At 41.9% G+C, this 15,995-nt stretch overlaps 1 protein-coding gene across 1 annotated transcript in view; it reads right to left on the bottom strand.

Annotated features, from left to right (window-relative positions):
- The window catches only part of SDK1 (sidekick cell adhesion molecule 1), a 410,390-nt gene that overhangs the window by 42,203 nt on the left and 352,192 nt on the right, over positions 1 to 15,995 (bottom strand). The window contains exons 30-35 of the mRNA XM_010570301.1: positions 13,423 to 13,624; positions 11,295 to 11,398; positions 9,460 to 9,530; positions 4,401 to 4,536; positions 2,453 to 2,512; positions 358 to 459 (exon numbers count right to left, since the gene is read on the bottom strand). Of these exons, the coding sequence (XP_010568603.1) occupies positions 358 to 459; positions 2,453 to 2,512; positions 4,401 to 4,536; positions 9,460 to 9,530; positions 11,295 to 11,398; positions 13,423 to 13,624 (675 nt within the window). The remainder of the gene's footprint in view (positions 1 to 357; positions 460 to 2,452; positions 2,513 to 4,400; positions 4,537 to 9,459; positions 9,531 to 11,294; positions 11,399 to 13,422; positions 13,625 to 15,995) is intronic.

The following is a 15,995-nucleotide window of genomic DNA, read 5'->3' as shown; positions in this document are numbered from 1 at the left end:
TTGTGGCTTTCCTCTGCTCCACTTTTCACTTCTTTAACTTGAGTCAATTTTTCCCTCAAGCTAATTTGGTATGAACAGTCATCCTCCTGCAACTCCAAAAATATTTTCTCTTCTTTCTTTCAAATGCCCTTTCTCCCCTCGTTCATGCAGACCAACTGGCTTTCAAATGGCAAGAAATCGTCACTGCCAACCTATTCCAGGAGAGGACGCTACAAAAAACTGTTAGCGATCATGACCGGGGAATTTTTCAAATCATTCGTCTCCTGGACAAATATTAAATATTATCTGGAGAATATTAAAACATGTCAGTACTTTAAAAAAAAAAACCAAAACACAACTCATTTTCCTTTTACCTACCTGCTTCGCCCACAAACACTTCCACTGGTGTACTGGTAGGGCTCTCACCAATTACATTATAAGCTGTCATTAGTACTTCATATCTCTTGTATTTCTTCAACTCTGAAAAGGTAAAATATTATATTATATGTAATTATTTATACTGTATTACAGGTACTTTTTAGACTCCCTCACCTCTTTATCACCAGACTTCTCTCTTGTGAAATACAGCATTAAGCAGTACAATTAGTGCAATCTCTACTGCCATCTTCCCTTAATTCACACATCACAGCAGGATTTGCATAATTATGAAGGATCTTTGCAATGAAATGGCAAGATTTTCTAGTGTTCCCTCACGGCGTTGCTCCAGTAAGAAGAATCATTCCTGATGGGGAACTAGCTAGAGGAACACCTCTAGGTCGTTCTTAACAACAGAAAAAGGCAGGACTTTGCTTTGAATGTTCAACTTATGGGCCTTTTGCTTTCTACTGGTAGGAAGGAGCATGGTTTCAAGTCTTTGCCTAATCCTAGGGACTTCATTTAGCAATTGCACTGCTCAAGAACGTCACTGCTGAAGGAGGGCGCAGAAGAAGATCTGCAGCGGGGAATCTGGTGTCCCTTTCGAAGTACTGCATGGGTATCTTTTCCTTCAAAGGGACCACAGCCTGAACATCAACCACAAAGAGAAAGGAGATTTTGAAGTCTGGACTCCATTTGGCCACCAGGCAACAAATTCCTTTGCTCACATATAGAAACTACTCTGACAGATGAGGTAGGAGAGCAAGAGAGAGCAGTGTGAAAAAACTAGAAAAACCCAACTGTATGAAGGTAATTAGCAGATGCAAACAAGGGTGGAGGAGAATCATGTCAACGTCATTAGGGGAGGCAATGCCTGAGCAGTTTCAGATTTTGCATTTTCAGGATGAAAGAATCAATCCTAACAGAAATATTTATCATCTACAATATTTAACGGTGAAATTAGAGTAAGAGAGCAATCAATAACATAAATTGCCCTATTGAAATGAGCATTGAATTAAGACACGCATGGCCAGGTGTCCAAATTTCTTCCTTTGCCGATAATTTTCTCTGCTATCCATGAATCGCATAGTACCCTTAACTCTGTGGCTGACAGTATGCCATCGGTTTGGTGAGGTTAAATAAGCCTAATCATACCGATGCGTCTAATTTCAGTTTCACAGAAGCATTTACAAGTGTTGTGCTCCTATATCTGACTCAAGAGTCCAGCATGATTCCCAAGTCTCAGGCATACTGTAAATGATATCCTATACATCAATAATTTTTCGATGTGATACCACTAAACTCAGATGGACTGCAAAACATGTAGCAAGCAAATTGGCAATAATGATGCTAAGTTCATAAACAAACAAACAAAAAATGGTAAGATATATAGGATATAGTACTGGGCAGCTTGTACAGGGAAAATTTAATTGCTGCCATGAAAAGCCACAAGGGAGATTTTAGTGTTAACTGGATGTGGAAGAAAATGGAACACATGAGAGTTCATGCATGCAAGTTTCAGTGGGGATAGGGCTTCATTTTTTTTTTTTTTAGCCCATCACAATCTGTGACTCAAAAGCCTTGGGCAAAACCTATCTAGTGAACCATCACCACCACAAAGCAACTTGCTTTTTAACTCTGTCGAATGCTATTTTATTCATTTCCAATTGAAAACACCTCTGGAGATGCACATAAATTCATTGGGCCCTCTCTAAACTGGCCTCCTACTCCATGGAATGCCTGAGCATCGCAATGCTTGAATCATAGGACTAATGATGTGATACAGCTAAACTCAGATGGACTGCAAAATATGTAGCAAGCGAATGAAAATTCATTTAGCATCAGCAATACTGGGTTGTTACAGTCAATAATGTTTTACCTTCCCAGCAGCCACATTTTTACAACAGCTACCTACTTGCATCATCAATGTCTCTTGATGTAGGGAAAGCAGAGACTTAAAGAAAAAGAAACTCAAGAAAGCAGAATCATTAATCTGTGTTGATTTCTGCTAGATCTGCTGAGGAGAACCATAGAGGTTTGCCTATAGTGTATTTTGAACCATTACAAAGAGTCTCATCTAAAGGCAATGTGCACTTACGTGTTAATTCATACGTCGTTAATGCAGAGCTGCTGTTCACTGTCTTGAAGCTGCTTTGGGCTATTCAGGGTAAGCAAAGCAGAAAGCTTGTTACAGTGCAAGGAAATAGTTATTGCAAATGATGTACAGCAGAGACAGAGGCAAATGATGCAGCACACACATACACAGTTTGAGCTTTAGGACTATACCTTGAAGGGCAATAAAATCACATCACACTCTCGTAACACATCAAAAGCATCTCACTCACACAGGGCTGTTTCATTTCCTCCTCAAACAGAGTGTCTCACAAATATACAACACAGAAACGTTCTGACTTCTAGATTAAATAGAACAAATGAGTAAAAATGAAACAATTTCTAGGGGGGAACCTCTCAACGCTGTATTACATCCTTATTTCTCAACATGCAAAATTCAAAACCTGAAGAGCTGCAGGATAAAGACCTGGAACACGGGCCACAAAGAGCAAACACTTACAATAGGACAGGACCCGTTTCTTTAAATGCGTGTTAGATTTCCCACAGTTTCACTTATAGAATTCAATATTCCTGCTGTGAGCGAATTCTAATAATATGCTAAGCTGTGCAAAACCGCAGGTCAGTGAGGAATAGAGAGAGGTGTTCTAAGGTGAGAATTGTCATATTATGAGGAGAAAGAGGGAAATTTTTCTTAAAATACACTTGTCTCCACCCCTTTCTCTCTCTCTTGACTCCCTGGAGAGGTACAGCACATTTTTTTCCTACTCTACAGCTATCAGGAACGTAGCTGCAGGGCCAGCCAAGAAGAGGGAAAAGAAGAAATGGGTGAGACGAGAGAACATCCAAAGTCATTATTTCATGATAATATACACAGTCAGTCATTCAGCTTTTGTCTGGAAACAACCTTTATGCAAACCTACACCTATAGGAGCTTTACATCTCTACTCCATCCTTGCTAAAACTCTATAGAGTCTGAGAAGTCTCATTTAGCGCTGACCATGTAAGTGAGGTCAGAGTTAGGTCTTTACGTTATATTTAAAGCATCCACTTTTTCCACACCCCCGCAAAGATCACTCTTGCTTTTGTAGAAACCACTTTTATGGGTTCCGGAAAACATGGAAGATGATGTAAGATACTAAAATAGTCTCACTCAACCCTATTCTACTGCTCTTAGAGTGGGTATTATGTTATTCTGACTATTCCGCTGACATCAAACAGGACAAAAGCTGGTCCCTCCATGAGCACGTCTCATTGCTGGACCATATCGGTCAGGCTACCGAGTGCTTACATCTTTGCCTCCCATTATCTTATTCTGCCTATTCTTCCCTCTGATTTCCTTTCTAGCCTTTGTCTAAAAATCCTTTTCATTTTTCTATTATTCCTCTCCCTTTCCACTTTCTTTCCATGTGAGCCAAAAACCCCAGTGACTAACATGGCAAGCATGCACCTTAAAATTCTTGCTCATTTTTGCACTTTTCTTCCAAAATAGGGACAAGCACTTTGAAATTGTAAAGATTCTATTTAAAATGTCTCCTCGGCTGTTTTCTTATACTGCAAAAAGAAAAACAAAATGTCAATTATAAAAACTATTAAAAAATAGCAAGGAAGAAAAAGGTTCCCAGCTGAGGAAAATGAAGTCCCTCTCTTCTTTGTCTGATGGCAGAACAAAGTATACCAGGGTAATAATGAAATGGAGGTAGCAGAAAGCAGGAAATCAGAGGATACATGGGGGACAGAACATCAATTCAAGCATGCTGGCATAGATTAACATGTACCATTACAAGCGATGCTGACCAGACAGAAGCTATTAGCATTTTCCAGCACCTTCACCCTGATTGTGTAAAAGCTAAATTATCCCCAGCACTCTTAAACACAATTGTGTGTTATTTCCACGGGGCAAGAGGTCATATAGCGTCTGGTGTAACGACGGATTACCATTCTGGGATATTATAGGGTCCAAAACACAGGCTTACGTGTGAGCTCTGCTCTTAAAGCTGAAGGGTTCTGGATGGTTTTGGATTCTGTTCCAGCTCCAGTGTCGTAATCCAGCTCCCGATAGTAGATCCGGTATCCCAACAGCAAACCGTTTAGACTCTCGACTTTGGGTGGCTGAAAAACATTCACATTAAGAAAGTTAATTTGGAAGATATTTGTTAAGACGTGCATTGCAACAAACGTCCCTTGCAACGGGCAGTAGCTGACACCGGTCCTGTGCGAAGGGACACAGTGCTCTCTGGTGAAAATAGCCATTAATAATATACGGGGTCAAAGGTTGTGTAATTTGAAAAACACAAGTTAAAGGCAACTTTAATGATTTCACTCAGCTGTGGTGATTACAAAAGGTTCCTTACGTAAAACCTGACACCTGATGCACTACACCAAGAGCTAAGCTCCCTTCCTTCTTGGTCCACGGAAACTCGTGTGTGATGAAGAATATAAATAAGCATATCCCTGAAAATGCATGTTGCTGGCCACCAGCAGTGGAACAACAAAACGGTATTTCATGTCTTCTGAGATGAAAAGAAACAAATTATTTTGTCAAAGACAGAATTTCTTTAGTGGCTATTTTCCTTGGGGACTGTTCATAGAACATTCTTCATTTGGCATTATTTTACTGGAAGACTGATGAGAAAATAACAAAGAACTGGTGTATTCTGGCTTTAATTAGGAAGATGAAAATAGGTCCAATAGCCTCAGAGAGGCATTTAGAGAGGAGTCATGGTATGATGGACTCTGGTGTGTTGCATAAGTCCAGTCCCACAGGCAAACCCAGGTCTCCGTAACAGCTTAGAGCAGTACAGTACGTACGGCCATTGGGCTGGCTCAGATACACGTTTTTTTTTTCCTTCTGCAACATCTTGGAAGACACTCAAAGACATAGCACCTCAGCAAGGATTCTTCAGCAGCCCCTCACATCTTCCTTCAGATACAGATATACAGCCAGTACACTGAAAAGGAGAATTTTGTCTGAATGGCTCGCTTAAACAGAGACAAGCAAAGGGATTCTTCATGTTCGGGAAAAAAATTACTTTCATGAGTCTAATACAGGCTAAGAACTACAGAGAAGAAAAGATGCCCTGAGCCATTTGTCTTCTAAAGATTCTTGTACTGAAATTTAAGGGGCTGAAAGTACAAATGAAAAGGATTTTAATGATGATCTCACCTTTAATCCAAAAAGATCCCTAGCAGTCTTGAGAACTTTACTAAGAAAAACCTTCTGTCCATTGTGGAAAAATTAAGTGCTGGTGTGAAATGCTGTCACAATAGAAGGTAATACCACATGTAATTTTAATGAAGAAAGTAAGAATATTTTTACAGGAAAGGAGGAAGATATTTGGTAATAACTGAGCATTCTGCCTCCAGAAATGACAAGAATTTTCCATTACTTCATTAAGATGGCAGGAGGAGAGAGAGGGCTGTCCTGTCTCAGTGCAAAGGACTTGGCTTTGGGTGAGGGCTGAAGGAATTAAGTAGAAAGATTGCAGTTTATGGAAACCAAAAAAGAAAATTACATGAACCAGAGTGTAAGAAAGCTACACAGCTGCCAGGAGCAAAAACTGCTCCTGCACGAAGCCACCTTCTTTTGCAGCAGTCCTGCCCAGAGCCTGCTGAAAGCAATCCAAATAGTCCCAAGATCTTGCTGTACTTACTCTGCATGGCTGGAGAACCTCATTCATCATTGTGTCATGGTCATTATTGTGCTCCATCCTTTGGAGAAGCTCTGACCAGCTTTCACTATTATTTAGCATCTGCATTCCAGAATGGTCTAGGAATACAGGATTGTGAGGGACCTCAAGAAGCACCAGGATGAGGCCCTCCAGACTGCAGAAAGTCAGCTGCTTCGAGTCCTTTTCACAAACGGAGCAACCTCCGCCAGAAAACAAGCTGATTTTCCTGCTTTCCAGTATTCCTGTTGGAAAGCCGGTCCAAGCCTCACTACTTGGGCAGTGAGAAACCTTCGTTTAGTTTCTAATCTAAATAATTCATAGCAGGTTTATAACCATTTGTTCCTGTGCTAACGTTGCTTTTTGGGTTAAATAGTTCTTCTCCCTATGGGGTGTTTACTCCCATGGTGTATTTTAAAAAGGGCAATCATATTCCCTCTCAGACTCCATTTTACAAGGCAAATAAATCAACCTCTTGTACAACAGCCTTTCCTGGTCTCAGATTGAGCCCTTTGTCCAAGGGACCGAGCAAATAGACTGAACAAAGCGACAGCCTTCTCCAGGGCTGCCTGATGATGTGATCGCTCATAGACCAGCTGAAACGTTCTCCTCCACAAGGTGGAGGAGATGAAATATGGTTTACCGGCAATTACTAGTATATCTGCCGCGATTTTTTTTTTTCCTTTTCCAATCTTCTGACTTTCCTCTTTTGTTTTCTATATTACACTGAAGTTGCTTTAGCCCTGATGGTTCGCTAGCAGAGAAGGGCTCCGCAGCAAGGCAGTGTCCTTGTCTCCCTCTGTCCTGGCAGGGGGGAGTCGCAACGCAAAACGTGAGGACAACCTTCTCCAGAGACAGGGTAAAGGGGGCACTGTCCCACCAGGACACATCTTGAGTGCATCACCACAAAGGGGGAGAGAGGCTGCAAGAAAACAAAGCCTATCCAGCGTGGAAATAAACTTCACACAACGAAAAAAATCCTGTGAACATTACATGGATTTGTATTTCTGTTAATTATTACCTAGAGGGAAGGTGCTCTTGGAAAGATTCGATGTCTTTTCCTATTTTACCTATTAATATATGTTTGGTTTTTTTCAATTTAAAAAAAGAAGTTGAGGGGGAATTCCTACAGAATCTTAAAAGGAAAACACTGCTGAAGCTGAGAAAGAGACTGTTATTCCCTGCTCTGCCATATAACTGCCTAACAGATAAAGCTTCATTCCTTATTGTGGTACAAGACTGATGTGTTGATAGCAAGCATTGTTTTCTTATGCTTTCATGTGATTCTCCATTTTTTCCTTCCTTTAAATTTAGGACAGGAAAGCTCAGAAAATAAATGGCTTGAAAACTGTCTTTCCCCTTGCCATGGAAATGATGATTCTTTCCTGAAAAGGGTACTCTGCTAAAAGGTCAGGTCTTCCCCTTCCTATCTGTCTTTCATGGACAAAACTCTGCTTTTGATGTAATGGATTATTTAGGATTTTGTAGGAAGGCCTCAGGGATCTGCTGAAATAGGTAAAATGATTATGAGTGGCAGTCTGTAATGTTGTGCAGAAGTAAGAAACATTTTTGTGCTGTTTAAAAATAATTTAAAAAACGACTAAAATGCAAGTTTGAATAATTGTTATCTCTAAGGTAGAAGCAGAACAGTCCACGGTCCTGATGTTAACTGTAACATCCTCCAGAACATTTGAAATAACCTTGCATTATTGATACAAGAGACCTCAATGGAAGTTACTTATTTTCTTCCTACTTTAAATTTAAAAATAACGGACTGATTGGACCAAGCAGCTGAAAGCACAGATAGTGCATCTAGAGTTTGTTTTGTGAATTATTAACACAGCTCAAAGTTAAAAATTTAGCTTTGCTTGGAAATCTACTCTCCCATTTAGCTTGACTGCTGTTTTCAGTTTACATTATTTCTTAGACACTGCTGTGAAACTTCCTCTTAATTGGAGGCTATTGTAGGAGTTGAAGATTTTTGTTTATTTGAAAAATATAGTACGGCTGAATTACCAGGACCTATTAATATACATGTAGTAATGACATATAATCGCCCACAACTCCCTTGAGATGGCTCTGGCACAACAACCCCATTTCATTTTCATGAAATAAAAAGCATCCAATTACCTAAACAACTACCTATTTCACATTAACTACACACCAATAATCAGTCAATTGGGGGAATGTTTATTTCTGCAGTACATCATGCCTCACCTCCTCTTTTTCCTCTCCTTGTATACCTTTTTTCTTTACTGTGGGCTTTAGTTGTAGGTGGGGTGGTAGATTTACATCTCTCTGTAATTCCTTTGGCAAAACAGTTCAACATGTCTTCTATTTGTTCAACATGCTGTAAGCAATGTTGTTGCTTAGTATTATGCTGTGTGAACTTGGGCCAGCAACCCAGCAGTACAGCCAGGCATATTTTTAAAGTGCTGCTGCATAGCAATAAACAGACCCTCATACATACATTTTTTTTTCTCCAAAAACGCAAGGAGCCCCATCTGTACTGTAAACACGTATGTACATTTTTCACTCTAATGCAATCTGTCCAAAGCTATCCTTATTATGTTCGTGGGACGCTGTCCCAGGAGCAGGGTGGGCAGAAGCTTTCCAGGATAGGTTATGGATAACGCGCAGTACCCCACTGGGTTCCCTCTATTAATGCTCACTCTGCAAAAAGAAGCCTCAGGCACTGGGTCACAAAATGTTCCAGCATCTCCCAGGAGGCCAGTAGTGAAAGATAAAGGAAGGCAGAGGAAATGCCTGTATAAAACGCAGACTTGGCACGAATACTTTCACATCCAACTCAAGAGATATTACGGAGAGCTCAAACTTCCTTTCTCTCCTCTGAAAAAAACTCGATTTTTAGCCCTCAAAGAGCCAAAAGGGCATGTGGAGTTCCTCAAAGGTATGAACAGGATCTCAGGCACAGCATGCGCTTCTGATTATTTCAGCAGCTGAAGGAGGCGGTACGCGATGCGAACGAAAGTGAGCTTTTGATTACCTGATCTTTGCCAATGCCACACTCTATTGAATGTTTTCAATGTAAAGATGCACATCTATTGGTATCAGTGAAAGGACAGGAAAATCTGTACAAGTAATGATCTTGGGCATCGCTACAAACTCCTTTACCTCCCAAGCTTTCCCTCATGGGGCACAAAGTAAAAGCAACTGTCAGAAATTTCCATCCATCACTAAAATATATGCCTAGATCAGGAAAATAAGAAAGGAGCTGCAGTCCTTCAACTCTACTACAATACTTCCAGCTCAGGAAAAATGTCCCTTGCAATGTACCATTAAGGTCAACAAGTCAAAGCAACCAAAAAATTGTTCCAGAAACATCAAAATTTTTCATTTTACCTACCTGCCACTGCACAAGGACAGATGAAGTCGTGTGGGGAGTTACTAACACAGAACTGGGTGGTTCACCTGGAACTAAACAAAAAAAAAGGTAACCAAAGCAGTTATAGCAACAGGGTGGAAAATGAGCAGCTTTTATTCATCAGGTTCTCCTTCACTGCAGAAGAAAATCTTCTATCCCAGCTACTACGTGGTGGGTCTCAAAAGCTACGTGGTGGATATGAATATTGCAATCCAGGCAGAAGCCAGCCACTTCTCGTACATCCCTTGCTCTACCTGTGGCCTTGGCAACTTGAGCAGGAATAAGAGGACAGCTGAGGGCATAAATCTGGAGGAAGCTGCAGCGTGCCAGCTGCTCACAAACAACTGGATACACATTCGAAAAGAACTTAAACCAGCTGCGTGCGTGCTTGAAAGCGTGAGCAAACCGCTCCCGAATTTTCCATGATATTTTTGCCACAGCTGGGGCAAGCCCACCTTGTTTTTAGGAGGCTGTGTCGCATACTCACAGATTATTTTAGTCAGGACAGCTTGATTTACCACGGGTTAACCCATTCCTGTGCCCATGGCCTATAGCACATACACACACACACTATAGCAGCTCCCAGCTCAAATACGAAGAAGGGAAGGCTTATCAGGAGCTGACAGCCCTCCACAGTGCAATGCTCTAGTGGCAGCACCAGGTTTGCTCAGCAGAATAAATGTTCCGTTTGTTAAGGAGGTGAGAGGCTTTCACAGTGTTTCCCCGTTGTATTGTGAGGAGGCCAAGCACAACTCCGGATTCACTGTAGCTAAATTCAAAGAGGATTGAAAATAAAATTTTAAATTCCGAAACAGTGAACCAGTGCCGCCTCATTAGTACCAGTTATAGCCTGCACTGATACAGCAGCCGTTGTTCAGGAAGGTGGAGAGTCAGGATGGCTTTAAAAGGCTACTAAGCACATTATTCAAGTATTACATTGGTTCTTGTTCAACTTAGGATCCTCCTGAGCTCTGTCTTCTGTTTTTCTGATTTCAAGATCACATTCTTTAAACATTCCTTTGCAAAATTGTTTCCTATTTTTATATCTCAATGTCGTATTTAACTAGTCATTCCTTGAGCTGTATGAAATACTGGCTAATTCCTAGCACCACGTATATATATATATATGTATCCCAGTATTACCCCATTTCCCAGGCTAACAGTAAATACTGATGCTTTTTCACACTTTGCAGAGTTCCTTTCTCCATTCAAGACATCAGAGCTACTTCTGCATTCAGGCACTGACTTTATACAATCAAGGAATTAGAAGCTGATCTCTAAGGCTAAAAATAAAAGCCTTGTCAATGTCATTCACAGTTTACTAGCCCTGATCTGCAGGATTAAATGCTCATGTTTCCAGGAGGTTCATACTCTTTCTTACTTATACCTCAGCAATTTTGCCATAGTGCAGACTGATGTGGATGGTGAGTGAAAACAATTGAAGAAACTTCTTCAAATGTATGCATGGTTCTACATTTATTTTTAATGATCTCTTGTAAATTATTCAATTTCTGCAAAGATAATGGTTAGTGCAGGGTTTGGAAGCCAATCAAACGGAGTTTAATTCCATTTTGAGACTCCTGAAAGTATGATTCATTATCAGAGGGCACAGCAGGACACTTAAGGCTGCTGTTACTAATTCATCCACATCTCATTACTACCTGTATCAATCTCCTATGAACAAAAGCGCAGTGGATGTCAAATTTTCACTCCCCAGTCCCAGTGGAGAACACATCACGGCGGGTCCAGCACTGGGGAGCGCTGGGGAGCGCCCACCCCACGGCGATGCCCCCAGCGCCCCGCTCCTCCTCGCTTACCATCCTGCAGGGTCGTGACCGCCTCAGTCTCCGCGCTGAAGTCGCTGTCTCCGATGTCGTTGGTTGCTCTCACTCGCAGTTTGTAAGAGGTGAACGGGTTCAAGCTGTGGAACGTAAAAAATAAGGCCGAGGGATGAAATCTCCCCGCACCGTCGCAACTTGCCTCAGAACAAGCCTCTGCAGAGAACCTGCCCGCTGGTGACTAAAGTCATTGAGCAGTTTTGTCTCTTCTCCATGTCACCTTTTCTTTGCAGCCTCCCCCCAGCCTCTTCATGACACCGGGGCGTTCGCACCTTTGCTACCACTAGCATCCTCTCAGATCTCCATCGGCCTGAGTTCCTAAAAACACGCAGGGATTCATAGCTGAACTGGGCTCCAGAAAACAGCCATGAAGTTCCAGTTCACGGAGCAGCCTACGACCGGGGCTTGTTGGAAAGGACGAGATGTGCTGTTATGCGAGTTTTGCGTGGCTGTGCAAAACCTGGCTTTCAAGGTGCTTTGCCTGAGATAGCCTCCAACCAGATCTGTGGGTCAGCTCATCCTCAGAGCATGGATGGAGCTGACAGGTAGAGAGGAGGCAGGTAATCTGCCCAGGGTCGGCCAGCGCGCAGCAGGCACTGGAATTCAGAGCGCCAGCCTTCTGACTAATCCTCTAGACCATACCGTTTGATCAGATCAGTGCGTTTTTTTCTTACTGAATTTCAAATTAATGGTATTACCTGGATTATTTAATAAAGACAGTAACAACAGGTTCCCCGCAGCTCTTTTATCTATGCAGTTCTTTAAGATATGCAAAGAGTGATTTCCAGCTGACACAACCTTTGCAGAGATTCTTCTGTCTTGGCTTGGCAGGGGAAGATGTGGGGGAGGCTGCCTTTTGAGTCACATGCAAAGGCTAGAAAGGCAGAGCTCTAAGTTACAGGGGATTTAGCTAATTAATTGGTAGTGTCTAGCCATCAGCTGGCAGATGTAACACTGACTACAAACCCAAGTTACTTGTAAGGAATGATTAAACATCAAGGGATAATGCATTCTGATGGGCAGCACTCTCACATCATACATGTACTACTCTTCTGGACTTTCACAGGAAAATGCTTTTAGCAAGGGCGAGAAGAAATCTTTTTCGGTAGTGCCACCCTATTAGGACACTGTTACTTACAGCAACTTGAATAATTTGAATAATCTTTCTTGATCTTTTGTTTTCAGTAATGCCAATGTCAAGTCTAAATTACATGGGTTGGGTTTCCCTGATTTTACAGGTTTTGACTAGAAAGATACTGGGTATAATTCAGGGTGGGTGTAACACCTCCAAGATCAATGAATCAGGTCTGTATTTGTACCTATAATTGTCAACTTTTATTTTTCTCCAGTTAGACGAAAGCGTAGCAATGTATCTCTATCTTCTGGCAGTGAGCTGCCATACACCATAGCCACTGATGCTTTTATAACAGACCTGAAAAATCTGTATCTAAATGCTTTGAATACTTGATTCTCCAAAAGCTCACGGCCTTTTAGAAATAATCTGATTTGTACTAGCTCGTCAACAGAGGAAATGGACAGCAAAACAAGTGCCTTCTCACAGACATTCAATTGCTTTCGCAGATGTTACAAGGACTTTAATTACAACAGCATCACTGAGGATATAATGAAGCCTGAATAACAAAGTTTAAACATTCTGATGCTATCTATAAACTTTGGTATGGAAAATACAGATAAAAACGGTTCTCATTTCATCTGGAAAAGCTTATATGGAGATAATTGCAATGCAGCATCGAGAGTGGATTTTAACATCAGTCACTACTGAAAGGATTTTTCACTAGTTGTATTTTACACAGCATTGTGTGTCTACAAATGGTTTAGCCTGGGTAGCGTTATCTACGGTGCTGAGCTTTCAGGAAAGGCTTCAGAAAGATGCATTGCAATCCAACTTTAATTAGATTTATTGCATGACCTTCAGCAAATGTCTCAACTGCTGTTCATAACACCACCTCTAAAATGGGAGCAGTGACCTCACTTAACCTCTCTCTCCCCAAAAGATTGTGAAGCTGAGCAAGGCTTGCTTTGGTTTCCTAACTGTTGGCATTGGAAAGTGTGGGAATTTCTATGCTAGCCTGGGATCATATGGTACCTTTCAATAATGCAGGATGTTGCCTCGTGGCTGATGGAAGAGGAGTAGGTTTGCCAGTCTCCATTTGGCAGTTCTCGCACTTGTACTGTAAAATATCGTATCGGTGAAGATCCATCACTTCCAGGGACCCACTTCAACAGCAGACTCCGTGACGACACATCGCTCTGGGGGGTCATCACCTGCCTGGGAGGTGCTGGTCGTTCTGCAATTAAACCATAATTTGGTACTGCTTTGAGAGGAAATTCAAGCTAACATAAAATGTGAAAGCCTGACCAGATTTTCATAGCGGTAATGCCACAGGAGATTGAACTTTTGGATTTGCCCCCTGCAGTATACAAGCCGTCCCATTCCTTAACCTTCTACTGCAAAGAGTAGCAGTAAAACTGATTCTTATCTCCATGCATAAAAGGTCACCACTGAATATACACCTTCCTAGCAAAGGACCTCAAACTTGGGGGGTTCTAGGCCTGGCAGGTTAAGGAAGAATCATTAGGACCAGCAGCCAAGCAAACCAAGGAAATCTTTACTGACACCCAGCTATGCTTCTAGCTGCAGTTGCTCTTTTGACAGAATTTGCCTGTAAACTCGTTCGCTTTTTAACCTGTGCTTACTACTTGGTACCACGGGACTCCGTTCTCTCTGCGCTATCCTCTTCCCCCAGCTGCTCCCCAGCCGAGGGATGACGAAGAGGAAGGGATGAGCTGGAACAGGCTGTTGTGCAGCAGAGTCCAAGCGTGTGACTTACAGCCAGTACCGAATTCCTGCACCAGCCCTCTCTGGCAAGGAACTGGGAGCCGTCAGCAGCTCCTGCTGCTGCTTCCAAACCCCAGCTTGGAGACAGTGCAGAGCTGGGGCTTCGCTACCTGCTGCAGTTCGCTTCCAGACCTCCCCAATTCTTCCCTTCACACCCACTAACCTTGAACCTGCAAAGTCAAACCAGCCAGTGCCAATGCTGAGGGAGCTCTCTCCAGAGTAATTAACCGTACACCTTTTAGATGAGGCAGGGAATGGTAATGCCGGTGTAAGCATGCCAGTCCCCAACAGTTTCAATATAGATCTCCTTTCCCGTCACCGTGTCTCCGCACTCCATCGATTTCAATAGAGAAACTCTATAGAGTGAGGAATAATTGTTTAATTGTTTATCATGAAGATTATTGATTCTGATTAAAATGTGTGGCATGTAATAAAGCAGAAATTGATTGGAGACACCGCAGTGACTTGCTTTTGAGAAGCAATTCAATTCAACTTCATCAGCACTTGTTTCCATAAACACACCTCTGCCTGCCCAATTCCTCACAGTTCCGTACGGCGAGCACGTATTTCCCCGCCATCCCCTAAAACCATTTCCTATATGTTTTGGCATTTCTCTGCAGTGTGCTCTTGCTGACATCAGTGCCCAAAGATTTGTAAGCTATTAGCTGGAGGAAGCCCTCAGTGCCAGCAGCCTGCAAGCTGGAGTACAATGCAAAAGGTCAATGCCTTACACTGACAGGCTGAGACAGGTATTCAGGGTTATTCTATCAGAGGCAGCGAGTGTCGTGCAGGGATTTAATACTCTCTGCTGATAAGCTTTAACCAGCTTGCAGTTTTGGGCAGGTCAGATCTTGCAGTCAGTCTCCCAGGATTGGGTTTCCTTCTGCTGCTAATGGGAGATCTTAAAACCTCCTGTATTGCAAGATATATATACTTACTGACTGTTTGTACAAAAACATTAGTATAAAGAGTTTATTTATGGGAGTTTAGCCACAAGCAAATGCTGAAGTGAGCTGTCTGTGCAGGAATGTAAGGCCAGGCCATATGGCTCAATGGACTACTTTTGATTTTTTGCTACATTTACATCTTCCGACTCAGTTCTGCCCTGATCACTGGTGTTGACTATTCTGAAGGGTATCACACCACTGTGGAGCTCTGTAAATCACAGGTATCATTGTAAAATGTAAAGCTTTTATTATCCAAGGAACTTAATGGACAAGAGTGACCAATTTTGTTAATTTTCAAGGGAATTTTTGTGCCTGCCTACGTTAGTATCAAGGACATCTAATGCATTTTTATTAATGGAAGTTCAGTATCTTTTTACCATATTTATTGTCATGTATAGAAGTTTCAGGTTTGTTTATTTACTTGTTAGCAGAATAGCTGCACTGGATAAATTTCTTTATCATCTCATATCAATCTTGGTTATGGGAGATTACACATTTTTCTCTCTACACTTTACATATGGGATCACTTCAGCTAAATCTCAGTGCCTTGGGACTCAGTTCCATAGCGTGCATAGAGACACAGCAGAGCCATCCATTATAAAGAGAAAAGGTTCATTTTATACTATGACTTGCCTATTCAAGATAACCCTACAGCATTGATAGCACCGAGGGATCATTGTTCCCGCAGCGGAGCTGGGAGTTCTGCCTTGAGCTATTGTGTATCCAGCAACAGCCTGTGCACTGTCTGGGAAATGTGAGCACATTTTTTTGAAAAGGAGAGGCTCTGAGCTTTGCGTATTCACTTTATTGGCCATGGTGGGGTTTTTTTGAAACTTCCACACGTTGGACTTTAAACTTCCACTTTGACAGCAA

This window comes from Haliaeetus leucocephalus, unplaced genomic scaffold (genome assembly GCF_000737465.1).
Source record: "Haliaeetus leucocephalus isolate CR32 unplaced genomic scaffold, Haliaeetus_leucocephalus-4.0 Scaffold295, whole genome shotgun sequence".
Classification (NCBI taxonomy): Eukaryota; Metazoa; Chordata; class Aves; order Accipitriformes; family Accipitridae; genus Haliaeetus; species Haliaeetus leucocephalus.
The sequence above is the reverse complement of the archived record's forward strand: the minus strand, read 5'-3'. Positions and strand labels throughout refer to the sequence as shown.